The following is a 25,391-nucleotide window of genomic DNA, read 5'->3' as shown; positions in this document are numbered from 1 at the left end:
AAACAGGAAACAAAAACGAAAACGTTGTTTTTGATACACAACGGCTATCAATAAATATTGTGATATTTATTGATTAAATGTAATTTTAAAATAGTTTTTTTTTAAGTAAAACTTTCCTTTTTCTATGTTTTTATTCGTCATTGGGTAGCTCTGCCTCCTACAGGATGCGGGGTGTTAGTGCGGATTTGCCACGTCGCTGTGAGCGATATTTAAAGCCCCTCACATGCAGGATGCAGGATGCAGTTTACGTTTCCCAGCTGCTTGACGGAGACGGCGGACAAGTTTACGCTGCTTCAGTGACACAGTATTGTGTTTTCATACCAGTGTTTAGATCGTGGCTCGTTCTGTCTGATAATGTTGACCGACATGATTCTGGAGGAAGAATTTGAGAAGAGCAAGGAGTCTTGGTACAACCCTCAGGAGCTCGAACACGGTGAGAGCCGCTCGCTGTAACGGACGCGCCCTGAAACTTTGTACTAGGACCCCCGGTCTGGGGGATAATGCGACACCCTAGTCATTAATGCTCTTCTGTTAACTTTACATTTTGTTTGAACTCAATAAATTCTAGGTTGAAGTAGAAACCGTGTGAATTGATATTGTAGTGGACTTTTTTGACAGAATTATACGGATCACGCAATAGAAGCTGATGGGTGGGAGCGACAGTTCATACACTTAAGTTTTCTTAAATTAAGTATTTTTCATCTTGTTTGTGGTAATGAACTGCTCTGAACACAAAATCATATCAAAACAAGTTTCTAAAAATTGAAACTCAAATTAAATTTGAGCGGAATGACTTTAATGTTGCTTATTTAAACTTATGTTGTTTGAATTAAGCACAAATTACCTTTTAAAAAATATTAAAGTGTTTTGTTCTTTCAAAATAAAATTTCCTTTTTTTGCCATATTGATTTCCCTTCTATAAATCTCTGAAAAAGGATTCAAAATGTTTACATTTTGCTTCCCTACTGACAGAATTTCTTGCAGGTTTTTGTTTTAAATCAAATTAGTTCAAGCTATTTTTTCTTGGCTGATGTTTTAATTTCCTATCTGTTTAACATTTTACCATTTTTAGAATTTTTGTTATTAGCTCTTTGACTTTAATACACTCCAAATGAGCTCCAAATGTTTTACCAAATGAGCAATGTTTCCTGTAGCATTCCTTTTGTAGATGGATAAAAGTAGGATGTTGAATGTTCAGACTGCTGAATCTAGATAGGGATATAAAGCTCAGACAAAAAGATTACATGTTTGAGTTGAACCTAGGATCATTGTTTGCTTTTATTTTGTATTCTTACAAAATTCAGCCCCTTGGAACATTGTTAGAACACTGTTTCGAGAAAAGACTTAAGACCTTGAAAGAATTCCCCAGAAGTAATGATCACATGAGGTTTTTCTATTCCTTTGTGATCCAGTAGAGGCGAACACTAATAGTATTATACAATCAATGGTGTGTTTCTGGTTGTTCTGGCCTTATCTGTTGGTGGCAAGTGTTTACAACAGCGTGTTTACATGCTTTATTCTGCAGACTTACACTTGGCAGCAGAGCTGGGGAAAACTCTCCTTGACAGGAACCATGAGCTGGAGCAGGCCCTGCAACACATGCATTCAACCAACCAGGAGCAGCTGCAGGAGATAGAGGTGATGCATCTTTCAAAGACAGCTTTAAAGTTGATGTAGTAAAAAAAAAAACATGTGTTAAGTATATTTACGATCCCACCTGTCTTTGGGTCAGTATAGGAAAATAGAAAAATAATCAAGAAAAGTCTGGACATTTGCATTTATTTTTGGGAGCGTTCTGACTATTCAGACAAAACATTCTAAAGCCCTAAAGCAATACAGATTTTTCACGTCACTGGATTTTAGCATGTGCAGACAGCAATGATCTGTCTGAGCTGGAGGACACATCACTCAACCGACCAGCAAAGATAAGAACCTTAGTTTGCTTACGGTAGTGAGAGTGTGGCGTGAGGATTTATGAAGCTTAATATGTTAATCCCAAAAATTCTCAGTGACCCCAGACCCACTTGTACTGCCTGACACCGGAAAAACTCAAGTCCAGGAGTAATTGTGAGCGTAGCACAAACAGGACTCTGTGGTGGCCGACCTGGCAGTTTAAGTTGTCAATATGTGATGTATTTGTTGTAAAGGTAAAAATTAGAAAAAACTTGATATTTATCTGTCTCGATATTTGGGAAAACTATTAATTCTATATTTATTTACACTTTTACAGCTGTCGTCCTCTGATCCCCACTCTATTTGATTGACTTACTCAATGTTGTCCAAATAAAATCAGATCAGCAAATGCCCACAGTGATGCAAATAACCAATCACCTTATTTAAAGTTGGTTAAAAGCTGTTAGAGCTCTTTGTTCTTCCATGTGAACCAACAGTGTGGTACAGAGCCATGTTTTTCTGAGTAAACATGACATGGAGATTGTGAATTAGTCCTTTTCATATCTAACTTTGATTCTGAGTTTAATCAGCTTTACTAGACAGTTGTGTTGCATCTGATCCTGAACATTTTTCATGCACACGGAAGTCATTATCTTATGCGCATAACATATATAAGATAAAAAAAAATCGAATGTAACTTTTTTTTTGTAAATATAATCATCTTAGAGGCCGGGGGTACTATAGGGATGGTTTTCAAAAAGTGCGATATGTTTATTCCATTTTGCACTCTTATGTTTAAAAGTTAAGAAATGTCCATCTTAATTCTGAGTCCATAGAATCACATCTCTAAATGGTAAAGCAATGAAACAAACATTTGTAAATAAATAAATAACTCTGTTTTCCTTTGCATGGCAGTACCTGACCAAACAGGTGGACCTGCTGCGTCAGATGAACGACCATCATTCCAAAGTGTATGAGCAGCTAGACAGTGCAGCCAGAGATCTGGAGCAAAGCAACCAGAGAATAGTGCAGGACAACCGCCTGGCCCAACACAAGATCCAAAGGTTAGCCTGTGAACGAACTGTAAATGCAACTTTTGCACAACAACCTGCCCTGACAGTCAATTCTAAACCTGCATGTTTATATACAAAGTGTATCCCATTGTTATATTGTTCCTTTTCCTATTCTCCATCTAAAGTCTTACAGAAACTATTGGGGACCTTCAAACCTACATGGAGGACCTGCAGGCACAGATAGAGGAGTTGAAAACTGCCCAGGAAGAGCGGAGGAAGCGAGAGCTGGCGGAGCAGCGGCGCAGTCTTGGAGCACAGAGTGTTTCCTGCCTCAAGGAGCTGTATGATTTACATCAGGACTGGTAGAGATTGTTACTGACACATTTCTGTACAATGTTTCAGCTTTATCTCTAGGATGTGATGCAAAAGCTATTTCAAAAAGGGAAATTCTGTGGTATTCTGTTGTCATTTCCGTCAGTGTTTGGGTTTGGCAATATGGAGGACGAAAAAGATGAGTTAAAACATTTCTGCCCATGAACAGAATCTGACATCCAGCAGTGAATTCCTGTAATGATCTTTAGCCAACCCATAACACCCTCAGCCCTTGTTTGCTGAATTGACATCTACAGGTCATTTAGAACAACGTACTTAGTTTAGACATAATCCACAGGACGGGGAAGTTAATCTTCACCATTGTCAGCAGTGTGCTAATACATCACGCACCAGACTGCTCCTTCAGACTGCTGCATATCATGTTGTCTGTTGCACTAAATGTTTGCACGGATTAAATGTTCTCAAACGGGCGCTCTGAAATGTGTTAAAGGAAAACTTTTCATAAATTCATATACTAAGTTTCTTAGGGGAATTTAGATGTCAAAAATAAAGCTGTAATACCAAAAAGTAATTGGTGTTTGTTGGCGAAGAAGCTGTCACCTTAAAAATATACCCCAAAAACTCCAAAATCGATCCCATCGAAACTGTAAATTGTCTGGATTTTTTTTTGCCTTAGGTATCCAGCTCACATGGAGGGACTCTGGTCAGCGAGGAACTTCCTCTGTGAGAAAGACAAAGAGGATAACCTGGAGGTGGAGAACCAAACTCTTCAGCGCTCGATCCAAACTCTCCAGAGGCAGATATCTGCCGAGCGGAGCCGCAGGGAGGCGGCGGAGCAGGAGATCGAGTTGACATCCAGGGAGAACTCAAACCTTGAGCATCGGTTGGTCCTGCTTGCCGGCTGTCAGACCAGGCAGAGAGAGCTGGAGGAGGAGGTGGAACAGCTCCGGCTTCTGTGGCGGGCTGACTGCAACAAAAGGTTGGAGACAATTATACCTAAGAAGTGAAACAACCCCATTTAGTGATGCTGATCTTTAATGTGTTCTTTTTGTTTCACAGTGTTAGAAGACCTGAAGAGCTGCTGATGCCTGAAACCATTTTCTTTGCCTCAGAGGAAAGGCCGTGTCCAAACCAGAGTGAGACAGGAGAAAAGGCAGAGGAGACGAGCTCCGTCGGCAGACAAAGGCGCCACAGTGACAGCATTTTAAGAGCAACAAACGCGGATGAAATTCGCCGGGGTCACGAGCAGATGTGCATTCGGCGTGCAGAAGCTGTAAAACAGAGAGGCATTTCTTTGCTCAATGAGGTGGATGCTCAGTACAGCGCACTGCAGGTGAGTCACCTCTAACTTCTCTTCATTTGGAGAATTTCCCTTTGGTGGTGCCAATCTTGGAGCATGTGCTTCTCCATCCAGGTGAAGTACGATGAGCTCCTGCAGCAGTGTCAGCAAACGGAAGGGCTCAGTCATAAAGAGGTCCAGACATCCGGCAGTCCCTCTGCGAGCGTTCGGGGAAGCCGCCGTCTTTCCGGCTCCTCCTCCGATCTGACCCCTGTTCCTGAAGACCACCGTCTACCTGAGTATAAGGCTCTCTTCCAGGAGATCTTCACTTGCATCCAGAAGACCAAAGATGACCTCAGTGAGAGCCAGTGTCCAATCAGCAATTCCTCGTAATTTATTCTCTTTTCTTCCGTTGAACAAGTTAAATAATGCAGTTAAACTCTTCAGAATGTCAGCTATTCTTTTTGGTGTTGCATTTAAGACACATCTGTTAGTTTGCACTGTTGGTTTTGTTTCATCCTGCTGAAACTTTGTATGCAAAACTCCTTAAATGTGATTCATTTTACTGCATATCTAAAACTTCAGTGTCCAGAGTTACCTCCTTTCAGAGTTTATATCATTTTGACTATATGACCACTTAAGTTGGCATTGTTTAGATGTATGTGGAATTTCAATACATGATAGTATTTATGGATTTCTAAAAATGTGTAATACTGCAAAACTCCAAAGCATATATTTTTTAAAGTTGAGAAATTGGCTTAATTTGTTATTAGCTAGTGTGATTTAAGTGGAAAAGTGTTGACTGAACAGTTGAGGGGCTATTGTAGGTAATTAGAAAAGAAGACATGCACCAGATCACTCATCCGCCCTTTTGTGTGTTAAATCCTTTTTTGTGTATTTATTAACAAAATGTAAGTACAAAAGAATCTAATTTATTATCTTTGTAGGCTGAAGTTTAAAGCTTATTTTTCAACTTGAATTGATGCTCTGTCATACGTGTATGTAGTTACAAAAGTTTATGAATGTGTTCAACAGAGTTTATAAAAAATGAAAAAAATGTTCTATTTAAGCAGTTCTCATAATGTTATATGAACTTAGTAATGTGTACTAACAAAGTGTTTAGAGCCTAGCTGAACAAAAGAATTGTGTCTATGATTATATTTGTAATACTGTGCACATAAAATGAAAAAAATACGTTGTTTTAACATTTTTGGCATCTAGAAAATGCTGTTTAAAAGTGTTTATTTTTCTCTAAACCTTTTCAAATTTTAATATGACTAATAAAATCTATTCTGGTATCTCAATGTGTCTGTCGGTTAAATCAAACATTTATCTCTTGGAGCCTTTTTTGACACTAGTTGGTTATTTCTTGACTGGCATTACAATTGTGTCATGGGTTTTAAAAAGGGTTGCAATGAAACCAGATTAAAGTATTAGTGACTGAAAGCCAGTCTAAAGTTCTGAAAAGAAACAACTTCATTGTATAGAAAGTACTGCTAGACTTGTTTGTTTGTGTGTGTGTGTTTTTTTTACAAATATTTGAACCACAAATTTCCTTAAATCTCCAAAAAGAAATGAAAGGGAAAACATGATTTGACAAATTCCACACGAATGTGTGTGCGACATGGATTTCTGCTTTGATACATTTCAGATGACTCAATCTAACCTTAGAAATGTAACAAAGCATTTATTGGCAGTGAGGATATGGGCCAGGAGATGCTTTTGAGAGATTTTCTATTTCCAGTCACAGCCCAGACTGCATGTGTGCATGTGCTGGCATGAGACAATTCAACACTGCCGTCCACGCATTCTACAGATTACAATCATAACAAGTTTAGTAATATTTTTTAAATGTTTGTTTACGTCCCATAACACACTATATACTTAAGTTTGATGTTTTTCAGGTATATGAAGGTACAAATTTAGGGTTAGTTTTGTTTTAATTAAGGTCACTTTGGTTGCTTGTGTTTTTTATTCACTTACATCTAAAAAAACAAAACTTAGTAAATTGTAAAAAGTTCAATATTTTTGTCAGTCAAAAAACTTGTGTTTTATATTTTATCAGGTAGACTAAAATTAATTAAAGTCTGTGTGTCTTGAAATTATAATGACTAAAGGCCACAGATGAAGTAAAAAAAAAAGTAATATTGTGAAAATATTTTGTACTGGATCAAAAGATTTTCTGAGTCTCTGAGTGAGTTTTTCTTAGTGTGGGCTAGCAGCCCAGAGAAATATCTAGAAGATAGTCATCAACATCCTTTACATACAGGGGAAGCAAGGTGGTTGTTCACAGAGTGCTGCTGCCAAGCATGATTGATAACAGCACTATTGATTATTAAGTGTTAAGAAAAAGTGTGTTAGGAAACAAAAAAATATCAAGCAAAATCCATTCAAGTTGGGGGTGCATCACAAGAAGGGGACTGAGGTTATCGGCCTTAACTAAAGATGTTGCATCCCTTGTGTCAAGCAGATCCCGAATCAGTCAGAATTGCTGGGCTAAGAAGAAAAAGAACTGGGTTATTGCTCAATGTCCAAACTTTCTTGACAAAATTAAATTTAGAATTTTATTTGGAAATGAATGTGAATCTGGAGGAAGAGTGGAGTGTTAGAAGCGTCATGTCCTCTTCTGTTGTTGGTCCACAGTGTTTTTTCTAAGTCCACAGTAACTGCAGTCTTCAACCAGAAAGTTCTAGAGCCCGATTGCCTCTACTGACAAGTTGGATCCACTAAAGATGCTTATTTTATTTTCCAGCGAAGGTTAGTGCCAAAAGTACTGAGAGCTGGTTTGATAACCTTGATTGGCTGGCAAACACACCTGATCTGTAACCCATAGAAATTCTATGGGCTGCTGTCTGGAAGAAAGATGGGAGACACCAGACCCAACAATCGGGATGACCTGATGACCTGATGACCTGCAGCTCCACCACACCACCAGCGTCACAGGCTGACCACATCCAGTAGTTTGTTCAAACAGCAAACACTTTCTTTGAGTGGTTAATTTTCAAAGTATCTTCATAAGTATTTAGATTTTTTTGTTTTGATTTTATTAAATTGTGTTATTAAGGAAAACAAAAACATAAAGCCCCAAAAGAAAAATATGATATAGTTGGGTTACTAAAACTTTTGTTTCTCAGTGTATTTGGGTCAAAAATAAATAGTTAGGCCACTTGCATGTTTTTCCCTTTCCTTCAAATTTTGGGAATTTAGATTGAATTTGCCCTAGATATGCCAAAGCCAAGGCACACACACATCTGAAAGGAACAAAGCAGACTTACCCAAATCTCAGACAGAGTCCACTAAGCAGTCGGCCCATGTCTGTGTCAAATTAGGCCAGTCATGGAAATTGGCACAAACAAATACAGAGATTATAGATGTCATCAGCAGTTATGTGCGTCTAACGTCAAGTTATAATTGAACAATCATATTCATTGCTTTAATAAAAATTAGGAGATAAAAAGTTTGTAACAAATAATTTTAAGAATTTACAGCCAATTTCATATTTATTGATTAAAATGCTTAAAAACAATTCAAGGGTGACAAAAACAAGTAACCTTGATTTCAAAGAACGTCTACGTGTCGAGCTTTTGTCATGTGGTAGCGTGGCCGAGTGGTCTAAGGCGCTGGATTTAGGCTCCAGTCATTTCGATGGCGTGGGTTCGAATCCCACCGCTGCCAGATGTCACATTTTCATTGCAGACCAAAAATTTATAGCAAAATGTGAACTTTAAATTTAGTAAAAGGCAATGGTTCACATTATTTACACAACGTCATGTAACTTCACAACGTGCCTCCTTTTGAGAAGATCCAACATGAAAATTCGTTTCATGGCTCAAGCTCGCCCTCTTGTGGAATCAAATAAAAAAACAACTAAGAGGTAATTCAGACAGAAATGCTATATTTCTCAACAAATGTGTTTTTAAATAGTGAAGTTACACAAAGAAATGGCAATCACATATATTTCTTATGCTTTTATTTTTAAATGTATACAAAATTGTTACTTTATTTGTTCTTAATATTGTTGAGGTTTAGTATTCACATTTTCACAAATTCTAGAAGCAATCCTTAAGCACATTAAATTATTCAGTAAATACTAGAAATACTAATAACATAACTTAACTTCATTAAATAAAATAAATAAAAAGCTGTCACTTCTTCAACTGTTTATTGGTCTGCTGTCTATCAACAGAGCCCCTTCACAAGAGAAAACAAAACAAGTTCTGAAAAAAAGGGTCCAACAGTCTTTGCTTCTATCGTGTATGCTAAATATTTTAGTTGCTTTGAAAAGCTAAGAAACACAGAAGTGCCAATGTGAAGATCCCCATCAGCAGCAGGAGGTACTGGGGCAGCTGGGAGGCTGAGTTGGGGGGAGTCTGCTGGCTCTTCAGGTAGTGCTCCACACAGTCTCCCAGGTTGTAGGGCTTCGGGCAGAAGCCCAGCTCTCTGCGGGCCTTGTCGATTTTGAAGGTGTGGTTCACTGTGATGTTCCTGGCCTGCAGGAGATGATGAAATATTTGTTGGTAAACTGTCAACAATATCAGAAGAGTTCATTTCAGTTGTCTGTTCTTCATTTTTCAAAGTTGTTTCAGACTTTTACACCTTATTTTGCTGTGTGACTCCCAAAAAGTGACGGTTTGAGTTCTAACGTCCTGCTCAGCCTGTTGGACTTGACTGTCATCTCAACTGATAGCCCTCCAGTCGCTTAACCTGTGGCACGTCTATCTTTTTTTCATGAACTGAGGACAAACTTGTGGGAGTGGAGGAACAAGAATTCCCATCATTCACTGAGAAGGCATCCGGAACATCCCATCACTCACATGCTTCAGAGTGTCAGACAAGAACTCACTAGCAACCCCTGCTGTGCTGAGGTCACTTCCTGTAAACTCCATTATGGACTTCCTGTTCTGACCCACAGCAGTTTATATTTTATTCACGCGACAATCATTGATCTCCCAGCCAGCAGATGTCTGAGAGAATGAGGCACGGGCAGAGAACCACGACGCTCGGCTTTGGTTTCTGCTTCATCACACATTCATGAGGGCCTGCCAGGCTGTGAGGAAGACTCCTTCAGACTGAGAGCAGGCACGTTAATGAAAATGTTATCCCACTAAATTTCCTTTTTATTTTTTTAAGGCTTTTGTAGACATAGATAGAGGTCAGCACAATCACTTTCAAGGGGCTTGCATCCTTGTGATAAATTCTGCCTGTCATCCTGTTTTTACGACAACAAAGCCTGTTTTTCTAGTGATAACACAAGAAGGAATGTAGCTTTTTATCTTGTTTTCTTGAAACTAAGAGACAAATTAACCTGTTTATCACAAGAAAAAAACAGTATTCCAAAATCAGCAGCTAAAAAAAAAAGTTTAAGCTTCATTTATCAGGTAAAAGATGTTGCAAGAATGCTTTGCAAAAATGAAACCTCGGAATGCAAGCAGCCTGCAGGAGATATTTCCAAAGGAGGCTTTCAGGGGAGACTGGTTCTGCAGCACTTCAGTATCACTGACTGAATTTCCAGCACAAGGAGAACTCCTGACTGAAAGATGAGAGGCTCATCAGCTCTGACCTGTCTGCTTCAACTATCTGATGATTATTACAGAATGCGGGGCTGACGATGTGAGCGCGTCCCTGGTTATCGTCACCGCCATACCCACCTCACTTCTGGTGAAAAGGAGAGGAACTTCTATCACCGGTCTCAGAATCAGGTGTAAATACTCAACCATGATGGCTGAAAAAAAGAGGAAAGTGAAGTTAGCCTCAGCATTCATGGATTACAGGAAATGTATTGAACAAAAGAGAAAGGGATGAGCTACCTGCTGAATAGACGAGTGAAAACGGCAGATGTATCAACGGTCTGCTGTAGCCCAGCTTTTCAAACTGTCAGCAGAGAGGAAACATTTATAACATCTGCCTGCAGCTTTTTTTTTCCCATTTTCATTGTTTTTTACTCAACTAAACTTACAAATGTATCTTATTTTCTACAAAACTGCACATTTTGCATCATCATGCAAGTTAAATTTACCCATAAGAACCCATGATGACATCAGAGCAACAGAAAAACATCAAAAGGTGTTCTGTCGATTTTCAATTTTAGGAAAATTTGTTCTGGGTTCTTGTGGTTTAAAGCAATATATTTGCAGACGTTCTCTCGTATTTATAAATTGTAATAATTGTAATTTAAGAAATGAACTAAGGTGTAGAACGCTTACAGTTGTTCGGATGACAGTGGAGGGTGGCTTGGCCTATTCACTTCAACTCACCAAAGGTGTCAGCCAGTCAAACAAATTGACTGAAACTCCATCGTTAATGAAATACGTCTGTCCACTCTGCAACGACAACACAACAGGTCGCATTTCATTTCAAAGAAAGACAACAGTGTCTATAAATTCATGGATTTTGTTCATGAATCTGTCATTATTTCTCTGTGAGACTAGATTTTTCAGCAAAGACTTGAATGTTTGGCTCCTTTGATCTGTTTGAAGTCATATTTACATGTCAGGTTTTCATTTGGTCATGTCAATGTCTGCTCTACAGACCAAAATCACGGTGTTCCTCAGGGTTCTGAACCCGAACCAGTCTCATTACTTAAGGATCCGTCTGAGCAGCAGTGGCCAATAAAATTCACTGTCAATTGAAACGTTTATCTATTGTTATGAGTTTGTGAAGCTTCATATGTAGTTTTTAATTATTTTCATCTTGAGTAAATTAAAATGATTTCCAAATAAGAAAATCTGAAAGTAACTTTTTTCATCCCTCTGTTGTTCAGGACTTTTATGATAAACCTTGGAGTCCTCGTAAAAATGTAGATTAGATGATGATACTCAGATCTAAATGCAAATAAATCTTCAAATGTGAATTTGAATTTTAAATTTGGGACTCAGAACCATTTTTCTGTGTTACGACTCTTCAGTCTGTGCGGTGCGACTCACAGCGATGCAGCTCCTTTTAATGGTGAGGGCTTCTGCTGCCAGCCTGTGGGCCAGCACCAGGTTATCCACATGAACCCAGTTCATCTTGGCGTTGGGGTCCCCAAACCTGAAGCTGAACAGGCGACGCTTCACATTCATCTGAGCAAACAACAGAGTCCCTTTTTACTGACGATTCATACAAAAAGTTCTGTGTTTGTGTGAAGCAGACATCTGAACACAAAACCCAGAATTTTGCTCTTTCATATAAAATTTAAAAGATAACTAAAGAAACAAAAATATCCCATATTTAATTGTTTAATCATTTTTAACTTGGTTCTTTTTATTTATTATGAAGACAATTTTTTTTTTGTTTGTTTTCGCAGCTAAAAGTAGATGTTAACTTGAACTAGATTTATATCAAAGATCTGAATGATTACTTTCTGCTTTTTGGTGATTGATAAAAGCCAGAGATAAATACAGAAATGTTCCTAAAAACCAGATTCTCCTCCTGTCCACATAAAGCTTAAGGCTGTCCTCATAATAATTCCGCATCATCCTTCTAGGCATAGAAGCTGTAAATAGCATCATTTTTTTCTTCCTCCACAGAACACAATAGAAACTTCGTCAGAGGAAACCCTCAGGGAGAAAGAGTACTGTAATGGAAGCTCTGAGAGCCTCATTAATAATGCTAATACTTTAAACGGTAATACCTTCCGTGAGAGATCCTTTAAGATGAACACCACTTCTAGTGTCCCTGAATTTAAGGGTTCCACTGCCATCTTAAAGTCACGTCTGTCTGCTTACTATCACTCTGTGAAGATGCCTCCATTCCCCTGGTCCATAGATGCCACAGGGACGCAGGACGCAGGTCTGCAGCCTCCCTCCACCTTTACAGACAAAAAAAAACAAGGAAGTCCATTTTTTTAGCATTTGTTTGCAAAAACGCATGCACACTTTTGCAGCTCTGCTTGAGGTGTATTACAAAATCCCACTTCTTAAATGTATTGCTGTTTGTTTCCTACTATGTAATGTAAAAACCAAATGTTCTGCAGCTGCAGAGGCGTTTATACGCCACGTCTTTCTGGCCAGGCTAATGGAAAAAGTTTCCTCTTGCAGCAGATACATGAACTTCAGCATGCAGTATATAATGGGACACCTCCGTGCTTTAAGCTTGATTAAATGTATGTGACTGATAGGATATCAGGTGACACTTCAGAGAGAGGCGAGACGTTACAGACAAAAAAGAAAGAAGTAAAGATGTATCTGTTGTAGATGGGAGGCTATGGTAATTGTTGTTCAACAATAATGCCTTTTTTATGGCGCACTAAATTAAACCGGTGATTAGGTTGCAAGCTGTGTCTCCATGGTAACATCTGCCAACTGTTTTCACTCAAACAAACTTGGATTGTAATCTCCTCTGGATTCCAGCTCTTCAGCTCAGATCGAGCTGCTGATCCATTCGTACCTGTCAGGAGGGATCCATTGGCCAAGAGGACCATCTGCTCCGCAATCGCTTTGGTTCTGGAATAGTGATCGATGTGCTGCAGCACAAAGACGCACATTTTCAACACAAGCGGCAGCTAATGTGAGATGCTCCACAATGACACTGACCAAATCGTTGGGCACGTATGGCACTGAAGCTTCATCACCATCAGTAACAGCTCTCCCAGCAAACACAACATTGGTGGTGCTGGTGTACACCAGTCTGGGGATGCTCCGCTCTTTACACACTGAATAGAGAGTAGATTGTTGCAATCAACAATGGGAATCAACACATACAGTAAAATATCACAATATAGCCCATGAAATGTGAATACTGCTAAACTCTTATGACGCTACAGTTGAGGTGCTGCATGCATTCTTACCAATGATGACATTGTTGGTGCCGCCGACATTGACAGACTCCACCTGTTCCCTTTTCAGCTGGAAGCCAAACGCAAAACAAGCATGTCACCGTTTTTATATGCAATGGTTCAGCCGCTGTGCTATGAGATATACCATCACAACAGCTTCCTTCACACGTGCCTGTGAAACCAGTTCAGTATCTTGGAAGTGAAAAGCTGACAGAATAATTACTGATTGCTAAACGGGGGAGTTTTAGAAAGAATTTGAGGACATTTTAGGGATTAAACTGATAAATGAGGTGAAAACTCACTTTAACTCTCAGAATTTGAAAATAATCAATATTCATTGAGACGTAAACTATGGAATTATTTTTGCAAAGTTACATTAAAAAACTAACAAAAACAAAGAAGAATAGTGGATTTTTGAACATTATTGGTTCAGATTATAACAAATTTGGATAGGTAATGAGAAAAAGCTTTTCTAAATCCTTATATTCTTAAAAATATTTGAATTTTTAGACATTTGCATGTATGATTTTCCTATCCATCATTTTTCATCGATAGCTTATTTGTATTCTGCTTGATGTTGTACTGTCTGACTATGACATGTATATATAAGTCAGACAAATAAAAACATGTTTTGTAGCTGTCCATTTTATTTATATTATTGCTTGTGAAGGCACTTATACCATTACAAACTCACATTTAAATTTTAAAACAAACACCTGGAAAATGATGGAAGCTTTTCCTAGCTGTGCTTATTTAAGATCCCAAAAAGACATTTGAATGAACCATCACTGCTCTGCTGTGTTTGTTTAGGCTCAGAGAAATTTGCCTAATATTGGAGTGGTCCATCATTCGGCCTGTTAGGGTTTTGAAGAACAACCAGAGCAAAAAAAAAAAAAAAAAGAGAGACAAACACATAAAGGACAGTCACCTGCTCTGGTCCAGACATGCCATAAGCCGCTGTGTGGAAGACGCATTCCACCCCTTCACATATTTTATAGAGGGAGGCATAGTCCCGAATGTCACTCTATAAAAAATAAACCAAAATCAGAACAATAAAAAGGCTTTCCCAGAATGATTATTATCAGTGAGAGAAGTGGGGCAGCATGTGACTCAATAAAAGACCAATGAAAGGACATTTATAATTAGGATGAGCTGCATCGAGCGTGCAGGTGAAACCCGACTCATGTCTCCACCTGCTGTGACCCAGCCAGCAGCTGCTGCTCTGAGACAGATCACTCACCTGTGTCTGTTTCCAACCAGCAGCCGACCTGAGAGGCGTAATACTAGAGCTGATTTACACGTCTGCACCCAGCTGCACCACTAAAACCAGCAGGTTTACTGCATCAAGATCATTCAAATCTAGATTTTTTTTCCTTCAAACTCCATTGAGATTTGACAGTCTTCCTCTGGATCTTCACCTTTAAGAAATGCTCTGATTCATACAGCAAAGCACCAAAATACAAATTTAAATTATATATTTTATTTTAAATTATTGCCAAAAATCCTTGTAGGAGTATCTTCAACCAGTAGTTACCAGGGAAACAGATATGAAAAATGACAACAAATAAAGAGCGAAAGTCTTAATCGTAAATTTCTGTTGTGCTCTACCTGATAAAAAGTTGCTCCATCAGGAATGTCACAGGAAGGCTTGCAAATGTCCAGAAGGATGACAGTGAAACCCTGACTGGCCAGGTCTCTTCCCAACCTGAATCCAAAGTAGCCCCCTCCTCCTGTCACCAAAACCTTCCCTTTGGAAACACCCCGGGGTGCTGCTCCATCCTCTCCCAGTGTGGAGGCCATACACTCCGAGCTGGTCCAGGTTCCTGCTGTGGCTGCGCTCACCCTGTTACGGATGGCCGGCGTTGGGCCGGGGGTCAGCGCAGAGGCCACGCCGTTCACGGAAAGCCTGCAAGTGAGCTGGGGCAGGTTGTTCCTGTGGTTTCCACCTGCTTGCAAACAGGAAAGGGGGACGCTGGGGCAGGGGAGCTGCTTCACCTGACACAGACAGGCTCCGCTCTCACCCATGTTGGGGCTATACACCTCCATATGTGTCGAAATGAGCTAAAAACAGGAGAAGATCTATTATTGATTGTTTCAGTGCAAAGAAAGTCAGATCTATTTACATTAACCGATAATGCCTTTTTTATGATTTTCATCTGAAAAAGGTCTTTTACACAAATATATATGTTTTAACTTAAACCTGGAGGAGGTGAAGAGCCCATGGAGAAAATGTTTTGCATTTCTTCATACTTTACTCAAACTTGTATTTTATATTAGTCAAGAAAAAAACATCTATGCGTGAGATTTGACATCAGAAATACCAATATGACAACTCTGAATTTTTGGCTTCTCCCATTAAATGTAGTAAAACTACAGCTGACTTTATTTTCCAGGCTAAACAAACTATTGGTGAGAACAAATACAAATAACCCAACCTTCTTTCCTGACCCCTGTAAAGCTAGTGAACTCACCGTAAAGTTTAATTCCTTTATCAATCCTGGTTTATTTCTGATTCTCCTTGTCTCCTCATAGCCATTTCTGTGCCGGCTGTTGAATGAAGACTTGCAAACCAAGCTTCACTGCTCCCCCGTGGAGCTCCACCCCTCTCACCTGCCTGTCAGTCACCTGCAGACTCACCTACATACATTCCTACCGTAATGCCTGGGTGATGTGTGCAGGTTCCACCAAGGATCCAGTTTCCAGCATCAAGTGGACTGACGGCACTCAGCGAATGCCTGCTCCAAGTGGAAACGTGCAGATATTTATACTATTACTCAAATATTGATGTATGTCATCATAGTCTCCATAAAGTCTGAACATTATAGTTATCATTTAAACTATCTGACTGGCTGTTTTTGTGTGGTAGAATCTAGATTGTTACTATCAGGTTTGTGACATTAGTTTCTGTAACCGGGTCTTCCTGACACAGCCTTGGATTCAACGCTACAATCTACAAAAATGGAAATAAGGATAGCAAAAGGCCCATTTTTTGTGTGTAAAAAAGCGATAAAGTTGTAATTTTACTCAATTATTTCAATGCAGGATTTTTAATCCTCTAAAGATTCATAAATGTGTGACAACTACAGGCATATTACTGAAACCTGTGCACCATGATAAAATTCCAGAGGACTTCTCTTTCCCCTTGTTGTGTTTCCCAAATATATCTTTATTAACAGTTTATTAAACGCTTATGCTCCTAAAGGACTATTAGAAATCAACATTTACTTTTAAAACCTGAAAAAAACAGTTCAAGAACAAAGATGAAAACGATTTTTCACACATTTGTTTTGCTTAGAAAACAAGAAAAATGCTCTGTAAATGACTTCAAACTTATAAAAAACACTTTTAAAGCTGTTCTTTTACCCCTGTGTGCTGCTGAATATTTTGAAAATTCTCAAGGTGAGTTGCAGCAGCTCTCACATGTAGAAGACTACATTTCTGGAGAGGACAGAAATAGAGTCTTCATGTTTTATTTACCTGATGTCAAACAAGCTCCCAAACCTGAGCTGACATCTGACAGTTCTGCATGTCATGACAGAGAGGAGAAGGTTGACCTGACCTCCCAGGAAAGGTGGTGAAAATGTTTAGTTTTTGGAAAAATAATGTCTTGTTTTCTGAGTTTGGGTGAACACCTTTGCAAAAACAACTGTCCTGTTGATTTTTAAAAAAAATCTAAAGCATCCTTAAGCTAAGAGAAACCTGTCCTGAGAAAGAGAAATGTACCGGTATCTTAATTGAATCATTTGACAAGATCTGCCTTGCTTGGGCCAGATCTTTCTGCTGCTTCTTTGTTATTTCAACACTGTGTGCTTTATACGCGTAAAGTTACGCTCTCATTGAATGTTGCCTCAGATGCCCCTGGATCACAGGCCGCAGGGAGCCGTCACCCAGACCGATTTTCTGCGGCCATGACAGGAAGACGCACACACCTCTCAAACTGGCTTTTCCTGATTCGTACTTTCATCACCTTTATATGTATGATACTGCTTCGTCTCGCATCAGATTGCTGGGATGATCAAATATTGGGTTCATGCAATGTGTGATGAGGAGCCTTTTATTATTTATTTTTATCATTTCTATATATATTTTAATGCTTAAATGATTAATAACAGTTCCAGAACTGCTCCTTCAAACTGGGTTTAAAAAAATAAAATCTTAAACAGTTAGGAGGTTAATTGCAAACCAGTGGGAACCCCACTTACAGCCAATGTGAAGTGTTTTAACCAGCAGGGGGCGCCAGATAACAGCAGAAATTGTTTAGCAGGAGTTGAAACTGCAGCTGCCAGATTAATTGCTTAAGATTATAAAAGGCTGTGCAAGGTTGCACTTGGGAATCTTTTTAGGCCATTCAGATATGAATATCGAGAGATAATGGTGAGGGATGAGAGCTTTATTTAGCTGCTGTTCTGAAGGCACAGTTCTTGTCTAAAAAGGGATGGGCTATTTCGTTTTCTATGGCTCAAAAGCAGATGACAATTTTAAGATCAATGCTCAAGTTGATAGAACAACACATGCTATGTATTTTGGAAGCCAATGTTTTACAAAACATGTTTAAGGTTGTTTACCAAGCCAACCGAGGGTAAAAAAGTCTCCTCATAACTCAAGGTTTGCGATTTTGCCACAAATCCACCGCTGTCTGTCTGTGGTGAAGAGCCCCATGTTCTCTCCACTGTCTGTTGGTGTGGTGGCAACTGGGAGATGGATGACTGGATCTCTTCATGCATCAGCTTTTTCCACTGCTCTTTGCTCTTCATTTTTGTCTATTTTGAGTAAACCAGCTGAAAATGCTGACCTCACATCTGGATTCTTCATTTCCTTTTATCTCCTTTCCCTAAATGGCACTACCCTTTATGCTATATTTGAACATTGAGACACATTACACGTCATCAGGTATATGGAATTCTCAAGCTTCAACACACATGACACAGCATTTTTCACTTAAAATAACCTCACATCCATGCTCTCTATTTAATTTGATTAGTTCTACTTTTATAATTTATTAAATCTCACATAAAATAATGCCCTTGTGATCATGTGGCAGACATACATTTCAGAGTCTATAATTTCAGGAGGACAAGCGCTGAATTCCTCCGAGGAAACAGGAGGCGTGGGGCACTGATGATGCCAGCACTGCTGCTTCAAGGTCGAGTGAGAGAGAAGTAAAAGCCTTTCCGGCAGTTCAAACTGAAGGAACTCTGCCTTCTTAATAATGGGAAAAGAGATTAGGATGGTTAGAAGTGATAATTAATTGGAGAAGCATCAGATAAAGGTTCGGTCCACTGATTTCTGGTCTTCAGACCTCAAAAAAGAAGACCTCATATGACTGAACAGCAGCACTGACCGTGTCACATATTTCACTTTAGGTCTGCTCTTGTTCGGGTCAGAGGCTTGCAGGCAATCAATATTTGGCAAAGCATCTTTTAATCCATCCTTCAGAACACAATCAGCCAAAGAAGCTGCCCTGATGGACCTGATGGCTCAAAGCGAAGGAGTGGGAGAGGATGGAAAAGAATGGACTGAACTATAACCTCAGCGTTTATCTGATTTATCTACAGCTGACAAAGCAGATCTAAAAACAACAAGGAAAGACGCAATGGAGTTGCACATGCAAGAAGGGGAGAAATGCAGTGACTGCAGCACACTCCATTTATCCCTGACAGGAACCATCAGCTCTCCTCTGATCCGTGCCGTTATATCCCCCATTTATAGAGAAAACACAATTTAAATCCTCTGGTACAGAAAGAAATGTATATCTTCTTTGCTGCTGCATCCCCAGCATGCCTCCATCTACAGTCAGCAACTGAGATGTGGTGCTGAAGCGACAAAAAAAGTGAGAAGGCAAAGGGAGAAAAAAGCGAAGAGAAGACAGACAGACAAATTCATTTTTTGTTTTACAAATGTCAACAAATGCTGGGTGGAATGCTAAATATTCATGCTCTCCAGAGAAGTGAGATTGCTGTCTTCGCCCACATCTTTGCAGAGCGTCTGTTGAAGACTGATACTCTCGTAGGTTTTGGTTAGAGATCTTCAAAACCTGTGGGAGGATGGGAAAGATGAGACGTCACATAATTACAAAGCCCTTTTTTCTTGTTCACACTAATTACATTTCCTGTATTCTTTGAAGTATGTCAATTATTTAGGATATTTCTTTTTATCTTTGGTGACTTACAGGTTTGAATTACAGTGGCTGAATATGCATTCTCCAAAGTTTTTAATGGAATTTTACTGAAAAGTCATCACATTTCAGAGAAAAATCATCAAAATGAGCAAGCAAGTAAAAAAGTTGCTTGATTTGACAAACCAAGAAATGCTAAAACGGTTCTTTTTCCACAATATTTCCTGTCCATTTCCTCTCTCCATGTCCCCCTAAACTTCCCCCCTTTACTCTACTCAGTCTTACATTCAATCTAAAACTTAAAAGGAAATTTGAAATAATTAATCAATTGCTATAAAGTTCAGTCTCACATGTAGAAGGGATTTGTTCAAATTAGTGTCTTGTGTGTCCAAAAACAACCTAGCCACCATGGCTGGATCAGGAAAAATCTCTCCAACATAAGACAATCTCAGTTTCTATACATTTGTTCAGCTGCTGTGTATGATAAATACATAAAAACAAATTAATAAAAAAATTCAAAACCTATTGGAATATTCTTCTAATTTATTTTTATTTATCTATGATGACAGTACAGGGCTACGGGGGGTGCTGGAGCCTATCCCAGATACTTCTGGCAAAGAGTGGGGCACACCGTAAAAGGTTTGCCAGTTTATCACACAGACTGACACAAACAACTAAGGGACAATTTAGAGGAACAGTTCATGTTAAATATTTTGGGGATAAATGCAAGGAAGCAGATTAAGATGGTTTGGATGTGCTGAAAGGAGGAACAGTGAATATTTTGTTAAAAGGATGCTGAAGTTGGAGCGATCAAGACAGAGTTGAGGAGATTCATGGATGTTGTGAAGGAGGACAACAGGTAAGTCAATGTGAGCGAGGAGGTTTGGGTTCGATGGAGGCAGATAGGTTGCTGTGGCAACCATTGACTGTAAAGGAGAAGTGGACTGATAGCGTGTGATGTCATCCATAAAAAATGACTTACTTTGGGCATTAATAAAATTCAGTTGCAATTAAGTCGCCATTTTGGACTCAGATTGTCAGTAAGCAGTGATTGGTCCAAATCGTCGACACCCCTACCACTTAAAATCAAGTTCGGGAGAATCTGTCAATCAAACGATTTAAAGATTCAACGTGAGACCCTTTACCTTAATTGAGGCATCTGACTGGTCAATTTATAAGTTGCACTACAGAAAACATATCATGAAAAAACATTAGGATTATTAGGAACATGTTAAAAATTATCAGAGCAAGAATGTTTATTCTGACAAATAGAATGACAAAGTAAAAGCTTTTGTTTTTTCAATAAAAGTCTATGGGATTTTAGCTTCTTGAAAAGGGCAGGTACGGGAGGAGGGAGGGCTCACTCAGTCCAGTTCTCATTTACAGTCACTGGGGGGGGTGGGCTAGCGTTAGCGCTTGGAGGAAGCACATGTAGCTTCACACAGAAGGGGCCTTGCTGGGATCGGAGCCAGGGTGTGTGTGCTAACCACAGTGCAAACTCCTAACTCTGTGGTTAGCACAGTGTGGCCCCCTTTAGGAGTTCACAAGGTGTAATTAAAAATCATTTTAAAGTCTCTGAATAGATTTTATTTCCTTGCATCTATGCCCTTAAGTGAATGCAAAGAAGTAGGAATGGCAACAAGAAGGAAGATAAAGAAAAGTAGAGGAGAGAGCAACCTTTTTTTTCAACACATCCATCATCAAACTCATCCCATTTCCAAACTTTAGTAAATGACAATTTCATTAACTTTGTCCTGACAAAGATGAACGACTTTCATGTTTGAGTGGAATTGTTGACAGTAGAAAACAAAACTACAAGTCTATGTTCTTCACAACAGGTTAATAAAAGGATCTATTTTCAGAGGAAATGAAGCTGCACACAAACACACACACAACTCTTTCCATTGTCCTCACACAGACACACACTGTTCTCACATGTACCCCCACGTTCCCAAATGGCTCATCTAAAATAACACAAGACGCATATCAAAATAGGCATTAAGACCCTTGTGAAAACAAACAAGAGAGGCCCCGCAGAAACAAACGCTGGTCGACAGGCTCAGGCTGCTGGCCCTGAGAATTCAGCTCCAAGTGTTAAAATAACACGGCAAACACTCCGTGGTTGACCATCTCTTCAGGGTACCACAGGGTTTGATGAATAAAGGCTGCTTTGACTGTGGCGAACACTCGAAAGGACGTGTGTCAGCAGTAATATCCGCTGCTTGCTGACAGACAGAGGGATCAGACTCATCTGGGGTAAAGGTAAAACACAAAAAAGTACACAGAGAGCTGGATTCCTCAAAGGATTAGGTCTTTACAGTAGAATCAGATGAAGGTTAGAAATATGAACAGCAGCCACACCTTTTAAAACCCTGACATGTCATTCAGCAGCATTTTTCCAGACAGAAAAAAAGAGAACCAATGAGGGTTTTTTCAGTGGTCCTCTTTCTTGTTTTGTTTTTTTTTACAAACCTGCAGAAACACGGAAGAAAATCCTCTTTTGAAAGGTAAAGGTTGCAAGGCTGAAGACTGTGGGGAATCTAAACATTTTTTTTTAATGGCTCCTGTACATGAGCAATTATATTATCGATAGCCTTTGCTTAAAGGCACCAACTTCATCGTTTCAACCACCTCTGTTATTACATGAAGGTTTAAAGCTGCCACAAAAAGCAAGAGACATCATTGGTGTGTTTGTGAATCATTTCCCTTAATTCTGAAATCAGAAGCATTTTAGATAAAGTTCTAATTTAACTATACCTAATGAAAAAGAAAATTAACTAAAAATCTGGTACCAGTTTTTCAATCTAGTTTTTAAAGTGTTCAATAATTAATCCCATTTAGAATTCACTTGTTTCTTTATTATATTGTTTATTTAAATGTATATGTAATATTTTATATACGTATAAAGACACGTATAAATGTCCAATTAAAGAAAAGAAACTGGTTCATTTGTATGAGCTTGTCTGCATCTGCCTGGATTTAGTTCAATTTTGTAGGGAACCATCATTACTGGAGGCAGAGCCTCTCCTGGTGGTGCTGAGCTCTGCAAACAGCTTCTTCTCGTCTCACCAGCACGTTTGCTGCAAGATGGATGCTGACGAGCCAGAAGCCGGAGATCTGTCTGGGAGGAAACGTCCCTGCATCCTCTGCTGTGCCTCCATCGCCCACGTAAAGATCAATCAGCTGTAAAGGCAGCTAAAGTTAGCTACAGCGAAGCAGGCCTGGGGTGTCAGAGAAGCGTGCTTCATTTTGAACAGCTGACACACAGTGGTGTGTCTACAGCTGTTGACATCCCAGTATGATTAGGGATGAAACTGATGAGGCTGTGCCAATTCTACATTTTCGCCCACGGAGCTTTTCTTCCCTCAACAATTTGCCTTTCAGATTTAAGATCAGCCCTATTCCTTTTTGTAACGGAACCCTTTCAGCAGGAGAAAACTCCAATAAAGTATTGATGCGTCATCAGTGGAACAAGTTCATGTGTAGCAGACATCGTTAGAAGTGTTCCCTCATTCATTTGAACTGTCTATCAATGTAATCATGCAGCCAATTACATTTCAAGCAAGGCTGCTTTCTGTCAGATCCTTCCTTCATATATAAAGCCATTTTAAGATAAAACTGTTAAGTCAACTAAATTCCTTGATGAGATTCGTTTCTTCAGTTATAGGTATTTGTATGATTTGCAACTTTTGGAGTGAGGGTCTTTTCAGGCAAAGCAAAAAATGCCTTTTAACTCGCTTCTCTGATCAAATTTCCCTTAACTGCAAAAACCTGGACCCAATTCTCATATTACCTTCTCTGAAAGGCTCAGGTTTAAACCCTTCGGTTATTGCTAAATATTTAATAAATTATTAAAAGCTTCCATGTGGCCAATCAGAGCAGTGGACACCATGGAAGGAGAGTCGCTAAGGGACACAACAAATTTAAGTGTGAAAAGTAGGCAGTTTTTCTGTTCTGGGGGGATTTTTTTTTTGGTTGCTCCTCAGGTGAGACAGAAGATGTAATCATCTCCTGAGGAGCAGCATTTCATGAATACCTAAAAGCCACGTTTCCCTCTGAGTACACTTGGCAGCCTGCTGGAACTAAAATCATTCGTTCTGGGCACAGTGACACCCGTGAGCAGTCATTACAGGAGCCCAGCATGCATTTTGCAGATGTGGGTTGACAAACAGCGGAACCTCTTGCCACTGCATTTGCTGTCACCCACGCTGCTTCTGGTTGGAGAAAAAAAAGAAATAAATAAAAACATTTCTTTCTAGAAAAAAAAAAAGTGGAGCTGAACAACCTATTCCTTTGTTTTAAAGCCTGGCACAAACCAAAGCTGATCCAACAGATGAAGCAGAGAACCCTTGTTTGTACACACTAATACGATTATTGTTTATTTGTTTTGGCACCTAAAAATGAACAGAAAAAAAAATCTTTATGTTGTGCTATAAAACTCAATTTAAAGCTCATAGTCAGCAGGATGGAAAAACTCATTCCTTCCCAACATCCCATTAAACACGCCACACTCTGGGCTAAAGTGAATATTTTCACATGAGGACACAGAACCATAATTGCATCAACCGTATTGCAACTATCTGTCACTAGAACACAACGCCAACTGCTTGTTCAGTGCAGTCAGGAAAAAAAAGCTAAACCTGCTCCTTCAAACTCTTTTCAAGGTAATGTATGAAAGTTCTGTCTATTTAGATGGCTCATTTAATTAGTAATATACAAAAAAACATATTGTTTTTTTATGGAATACAGATTCCTGACTGCACTGAACAAATCTACAATTTCATTGAAATCTACAATTAAAGAGATGTATTTCATTATTTAGGAGGCTGGGGGGTTAATTAGATAATCAAAGCTCCATCTGGACTGGAAAGCGTTCATCTGGGATCACGACTTCTCTGTTCTCCACCATAAATCATGTCGGCAAAAGGTCTTAAATGACTTTGTTCACGCCTTTTTTTGTTGTCAAACTGAACCCCCGTGGGATAATAAAGAATAAAAGCTGGAAAACATGATTGACATCATTTTGGTTTTGACAGAATGGAGCGTGTCAGTAAAATTACGCTTGAATAAAGTCTGTTTTTTAAGACTAGTGGTGCTGTCTTTATGCTTTTTAATGTTATAATCTATTACCTCTTTTTTTGACTTGGTTCAAAAAGTCCCTCTGATTTAGAGATCCTACTATTATTGGATGTTCAACTAAAAATAGTATTAAATAAAAATAGTTTAAAAAAAAAAAAGATCCACATCCACACCACTGACTGCTCCATTCAATCAAGGTTCTTATTCTGAAATCAGTCGGCTACTTCGGAGTCAGCTCAACGTTGTATTTGGTCCTCATTAGCAAATGTCAGCATACAGAAACGCGGAACAGTTCCTGTCAATCTTCAGTCCTGATGCCTCGCATGCGCAGGATCACAGGCAGAACAATAATTGAATTTAAACTCTTACAGTTTGGTAATCGTCTGAAAGCCACGTATGGCAGCCTCACTTGAAAGAGTCCTTCAGGGATTTAAGCACAGATTCAAAGTGTGGCAAGAACAGATGGCATGAGAAACAGCCATGGATTTCTACTGAAGTGTTGAACAACTCCAGAAGCAAAAAGCAGCATTTGGCTCCATCAAGTTTAAAAAAAAAAAAAAGAAAACTGCTAAATGTGGTAGAGTTACCACGATTAGAAAAGAAATAACAGGCTGTGTGTGTTAAAAAGCCTTTGCATGGCTGTCACTGGGAAATATTTCCTTTTTTTGTTCAGTAATTTCCAGTTTTCTTGAAGCACAGTGGGACACGCTGAACCGATTCATCTTCTAAAGGACTGAAGCTGTGAGTTTCCTGCAGGCTGATGGAGGTGGGGTTCTGGCCCAAATGCTCTCACATCACATTTAAGTGGAAGAAAGGGTGTAAAAAGGATCATTTGTGCAAGCCGTGAAAATTCTTGATTCTTGTTTTGAACAGTTTAAGGAAAAGACGTGATTAGATCGGATGCAATTGATCAAAAAGGAAGCA

General features: G+C 39.2%; 2 protein-coding genes and 1 non-coding gene across 5 annotated transcripts; 2 read left to right on the top strand and 1 right to left on the bottom strand.

The window, feature by feature from the left end:
* Positions 1-175: 175 nt before the first annotated feature.
* cdr2a (cerebellar degeneration-related protein 2a) lies at positions 176-5,816 on the top strand. The gene is made up of 7 exons (XM_004071672.5): positions 176-433; positions 1,526-1,638; positions 2,809-2,957; positions 3,092-3,268; positions 3,916-4,218; positions 4,299-4,572; positions 4,654-5,816. The coding sequence occupies exons 1-7, from the start codon at positions 355-357 to the stop codon at positions 4,909-4,911; spliced, it is 1,353 nt and encodes a 450-aa protein (XP_004071720.1). The 5' UTR covers positions 176-354; the 3' UTR covers positions 4,912-5,816.
* Positions 5,817-8,111: 2,295 nt separating this feature from the next.
* On the top strand, positions 8,112-8,193 carry trnal-uag (transfer RNA leucine (anticodon UAG)). Its single transcript has one exon. It is a non-coding gene; the product is annotated as a tRNA-Leu (tRNA).
* Positions 8,194-8,475: 282 nt separating this feature from the next.
* sdr42e2 (short chain dehydrogenase/reductase family 42E, member 2) lies at positions 8,476-16,013 on the bottom strand. 3 transcript variants are annotated; one of them, XM_011478204.4, is made up of 12 exons: positions 15,927-16,013; positions 14,882-15,334; positions 14,202-14,297; positions 13,286-13,343; positions 13,032-13,150; positions 12,886-12,961; positions 12,225-12,307; positions 11,442-11,579; positions 10,773-10,838; positions 10,326-10,389; positions 10,167-10,240; positions 8,476-9,008 (listed from the first exon to the last, which is right to left on the bottom strand). In XM_011478204.4, the coding sequence occupies exons 2-12, from the start codon at positions 15,317-15,319 to the stop codon at positions 8,787-8,789; spliced, it is 1,434 nt and encodes a 477-aa protein (XP_011476506.1). In that variant the 5' UTR covers positions 15,320-15,334; positions 15,927-16,013; the 3' UTR covers positions 8,476-8,786. The 3 variants fall into 3 exon arrangements, with proteins under 3 accessions (XP_011476506.1, XP_078807714.1, XP_020560976.1); XM_078951588.1 differs by having other exon boundaries at positions 15,911-16,010; XM_020705317.3 differs by lacking the exon at positions 15,927-16,013 and adding an exon at positions 15,745-15,884.
* Between the last annotated feature and the right edge of the window lie 9,378 nt (positions 16,014-25,391).

The sequence above is a fragment of the Oryzias latipes genome, chromosome 8, assembly GCF_053564925.1.
Source record: "Oryzias latipes strain Hd-rR chromosome 8, Olatipes_Hd-rR_3.1".
NCBI classification, from domain to species: domain Eukaryota; kingdom Metazoa; phylum Chordata; class Actinopteri; order Beloniformes; family Adrianichthyidae; genus Oryzias; species Oryzias latipes.
Note: the sequence above shows the minus strand (reverse complement) of the source record. Positions and strands in the feature narration are given on the sequence as shown.